Source organism: Talpa occidentalis, unplaced genomic scaffold, assembly GCF_014898055.3.
Source record: "Talpa occidentalis isolate TD23 unplaced genomic scaffold, MPIMG_talOcc4v2.1 talOcc4.3, whole genome shotgun sequence".
NCBI lineage: Eukaryota > Metazoa > Chordata > Mammalia > Eulipotyphla > Talpidae > Talpa > Talpa occidentalis.
The window spans coordinates 3,345,255-3,349,807 of record NW_023603184.1 but is presented as its reverse complement, the minus strand read 5'-3'; the positions used below and the strand labels follow the sequence as shown (position 1 = coordinate 3,349,807).

Below are 4,553 nucleotides of genomic sequence, written 5' to 3'. Positions count from 1 at the left end.
AAATTTCAAGAATTAGTGGTGAAAGATGGAAAAGACATTCCCTGAAAGATCATGTTTGCATGGTCCGAATACTGTCCCTGCCCCAGGTTCATTTCTCTATGTCTTGAACCCACATTGGCTGTACCAGCTCTTTCTTAGGGAAAACTTTTTTTTTTTCTTTTGTCTCTATTGGAAATTATGACTTGATCTTCCTTGTCTTTGCCAGTATTCATGCTTTTCACAAAGGCAAAAAGTTCCCTTGGCAGCACAGTGCATAGTAAGGGTGGGGAAGTCACCTTATCTGAACACTTGCCTTCATGGCTAGCTGTTTCCTCTCTACGGAGGCCACCTTGGCCACCTCTAGTTCCCACAATTCATTCAGGGTCAAATGTCAAGGCACATCTTGGCCCTTCCGAATAATACTGCAGACAGTAACTAGGTCTAAAGTGGATAAGTATGACAAGAATTACTGTTACTATCTTGTGAAACTTAGGCTCTGTTGAATATAATTGATTGACCCCACTGGTCACAAATGTTGGAAAAAATATTTTTTAACAAAATGAAAACAGAAGATAAAATAAAATTCAACAATAAAGGGATGTCTTTGTGTTCTATAAAGTGCAATGTTATTTAACTACTAAAAAATGCTTACGAAGAGTTTATAATTTGGTGGAGGTTGGTACATTATGATAAAGTAAACACAGAAGGGAATGCAATATTGTTCTTCTAACAAGATTTTACTATGTAAAAGAGTAGAAACTACAGAAAAAACATTTAAAATCACCTTTTCCGTCAGAAAAATGGCAAAGCAGAGTAAAGCAAAATGGCTGAATCGTTACATGTTCAAGAAATTTATTTTTCATTACATTTTATTAAATTTTTCAAATATAGGACCTCCCTGGTGATGCCCGGCCGCTGGCAAGGGTCCCACATGGCGCGCAGACCTCTCCTGCCGCCCGCTGCTCCCCTCAGCAGTGTACCTCGGTCCTTTTGTCTGTTCTGCTCCCAGCTCTGGCTCTGGTGAATTCTCTCACCCTCCCGCGCTCTGACTGTACCCAGTGCTTTTATAAATTAATAAATAAATCTTAAAAAATTTTTTTCAAATATAAAACAAAGTTTACAAATAAATATACCAATGTAACTAAAGTATCTATTACTATATAGAAATTTCTAGTAGCCCAGAAATGGACTTCATTCTACTTCCCAGATTATTCTCACTCCCTGAACCCTCTCACCCCATGTAGACAAATATAGTTTTGTCTTAGCTTCCACCACAGTTTAATTTTGTCTGCTGAACACCTTCATATTAATGAAATTATAAAGTATATGCTGCTTTTTGTAAAGCTCTTTTTACACAACAAAATCTTTTTTTTCAGTTCACCAATGTGGTAGTGTATTTCAGGAGTACAGTTATTTTCTGTGCTAGAGAATAAATTATTGTATGTGTGCCAAAATTTATCTTTTTAAAAAATTCATGCACACTTGCATTGTTTCATGCTGTTGGCTGTTATGAACCAATATCCTGTAAACATTATATTACAGGTATTTCATGAATATATTCCTCCTGAATAAAGAGCCAAGAATGGGATTGTTTGGACATATACCAAGTATATATTTAATTTTATGTTTAAAATCTAGAACTTTATCCAAAGGGGAGGTAGCATTTGATATTATCCTCAACAATGAAAGCTGAAACTACAGCAGACATTTTACTAGTGTCCTGATCCAAGCTACTATAATTGACTTTCTATTCCAACTAATATCCCAGGATCCATTCATGTTGCTCACAAAAGCAATCAGAGTAGTCAGCCCTTTTAATCATAAGTCAGATCAATTAACATATAATTCAAATGCCTTGCATTTTCAGTCTAGATAAAATTTGTTAAACCTTTTAAAAATTATTTACTGAGGCAACAATTATCTACAATGTTGTATAAACTTTATAATTGGAGCTCCTCATTGTATTTTTGGTGTCATCTTCAATTTTTCTCCATTTTTCTTTTGCTTTACATTAGTGTCCTTCATTTTCTTCCTATACATCAGGTATATACTATTTGTACTTGATAAACATCTATCAGATATACTCAAGAATTTTTCATATGGACCAAGATTTTTATCTTCAATAGCATTCATATTTTTGGTCAGATAGATTGTGCTGGGTTGTATAGTCTCATGGGTTTTGACTTATGCTTTATGAGTCCATAACAATTGTATCATAGTTTCCCTTCCCCAAAAAATAACTTGTGCTCCATTTATTCATCTTTCCTCTTGCACCCCTGAGCCCTTGAAAAATAAGGTAATTTGTTTTCCACTATTTGCATTTTTCCACAAAGAAAATTGGTATTACATATCTATCATGTAAATTTTGCCATTTTAAAACCAACATATCTTCCTTGAGCTTATTATATCTATTTATATTTTGAATCTCATTAATAGCAGCTGCTTATTCTCACTGTTTCTAGACCACATAAATATACTTCTCTTCAGTTAGAATTCTCAACCACAATTGGTTCATATGACTTAAGAAAAACCTTAATAATCTTCCAGTTACAAGGAATAAAAAGCAGATTTTACCAGAAGAATATTATTGTGAGTATAAATACAATAGTCAAAGCTTTCATAACATTGAAGACCTACCTCAGAGAATGAATTTTCTGGCTGCTGTGTCATTGTTCTAGAAGGAGCTAAATAAACACATAGTATGTATCTAGAATAAAGACTAAAATTCAGAAGAGAGTTTATTAGATTATATATTGCTTCTTGATACATGACTCTTCTATAGTAATTTATTGTGTTACATTCTCTTTGGCCAGGAAGTATATAAACAGGTCCATTTTAAAAGGTTGAATCAATAAAACCTTTTACAGTAGGTAAAACTAGCGAGGCTATTCGTATAAGCATATGGCAGAGACTATTTGGGAAGCAGACAATACCAGATGTCAACCTGATGAAGAGCGGGGAAAACAGTAGATCAAAACCAAAAGTGATTCTAGGCAGGCAGGAGAGGCAGAGACACATCAGTGAATGACATTTAAGACAAAAGGCCTTATGCATCAGTTTATACCTGGTACTGTCAATTCCCATATACACATTTAATTCAACACTAGCCAGTGTATGGATTTACATTGTCTATTTTCCTCAAGGAGATAATTCTCATATTACAAGTTAGATTTGTAATAACTTCATAGAAAGGAGATAATATTCTCTAGGAGCTCCTAGGTAATCTAAACTATTAATAAAAGTGTGTAACTTCCATTCACCTTTAGTCATCTGAGATCAAATTCTTGCTCCATAACTTCTTCATGGCATTCTTCACTTCTGCATTCCTCAGAGTATAAATCATAGGGTTGAGCAAAGGTGTTCCAATTGTATAAAACACAGCTATCATCTTATCCATGGAGTAGGTGGTTGCAGGGCGTGTGTATATAAATATGCAAGGGCCAAAGAACAAGATGACCACAATGATGTGGGAGATACAGGTGGACAGGGCTTTTTTCCTCCCTTCAGCGCTGTGGTTTCTCAGAGAATGCAAGATAATGACATAGGAGAACATCAATAAGACAAAACTCACTGTGCAGATGGCCCCACTGTTGGACACCAAAAGTAGGTTGATGACATAGGTGTCTGCACAGGCAAGTTTCAACAAAGGTTGCAAGTCACAGAAATAGTGATCAATCACATTGGGACCACAGAAAGGTAAACTCAAGGTCAGAAGGATCTGAGTTGAAGAATGTACACAGGACCCCACCCAGGCCACAGCCACCAATATGCCACAGACTCTATGGCTCATGATTGTGGTGTAGTGCAGGGGCTTACAGATGGCCACATAGCGATCGACAGCCATGAGGATTAGAATGAAGATCTCCAGGCAGCCAAAGAAATGTAATGTAACAATTTGTATTATGCACTGATTGAATGAGATGGTGTTATTCTTCACAAGGGTGTCCACAATCATTCTAGGGGCTATGCAAGTGGAGAAACAGGTATCAGAAAAGGATAAGTAGAAAAGGAAATAGTACAAGGGACTCTCAAGTGACCGGCTCATCTTGATGGTAGCAATAATCAACAAATTACCTAATAATATCCCCAAATAGAAGAGTAAGAAAATGATGAACACTATTTTCTTCTTAAAAGGATCTTGAGTCAACCCAAGCAAAATGAACTCAGTTACATTATTCTTCAGATACATGATTGCATGAATTAGCTGAAGGGATGACTTTGAAATGGATTATCTGCAAAAAAATAAACAATTTTTTTTATTGTGTTTGGGGGAATATAGAAGTGCTTGAAGTGAATTATTTAAGAATGTTTTAGGCAAAATCAAATATTCTTCACCAGGTACATTCTGTGATTTTTTGAATGTCTCTCTAAACCTTGATGCCTTTATTTTTAATGATCATTTCAGTGGATGTTGTACATCTCAACTAAGCTTGTGAATCAGGTAGATTCTGATAGTGCTTTTCAATACAAACCCTGTGATCTTTGAAAAGATTCTGATGAAATTTGCCAACTGAAAGAATATAGAAATAAAATATACAATTCTGTTATTCCCTTAAGTTTTCTTTTCATTTTAA

At 35.2% G+C, this 4,553-nt stretch overlaps 1 protein-coding gene across 1 annotated transcript; it reads right to left on the bottom strand.

Moving 5' to 3' along the window:
* Positions 1–3,241: 3,241 nt before the first annotated feature.
* LOC119254473 (olfactory receptor 4C16-like) lies at positions 3,242–4,168 on the bottom strand. Its single transcript, XM_037521574.1, has one exon. It carries the CDS (start codon positions 4,166–4,168, stop codon positions 3,242–3,244), a length of 927 nt encoding a protein of 308 aa, XP_037377471.1.
* Between the last annotated feature and the right edge of the window lie 385 nt (positions 4,169–4,553).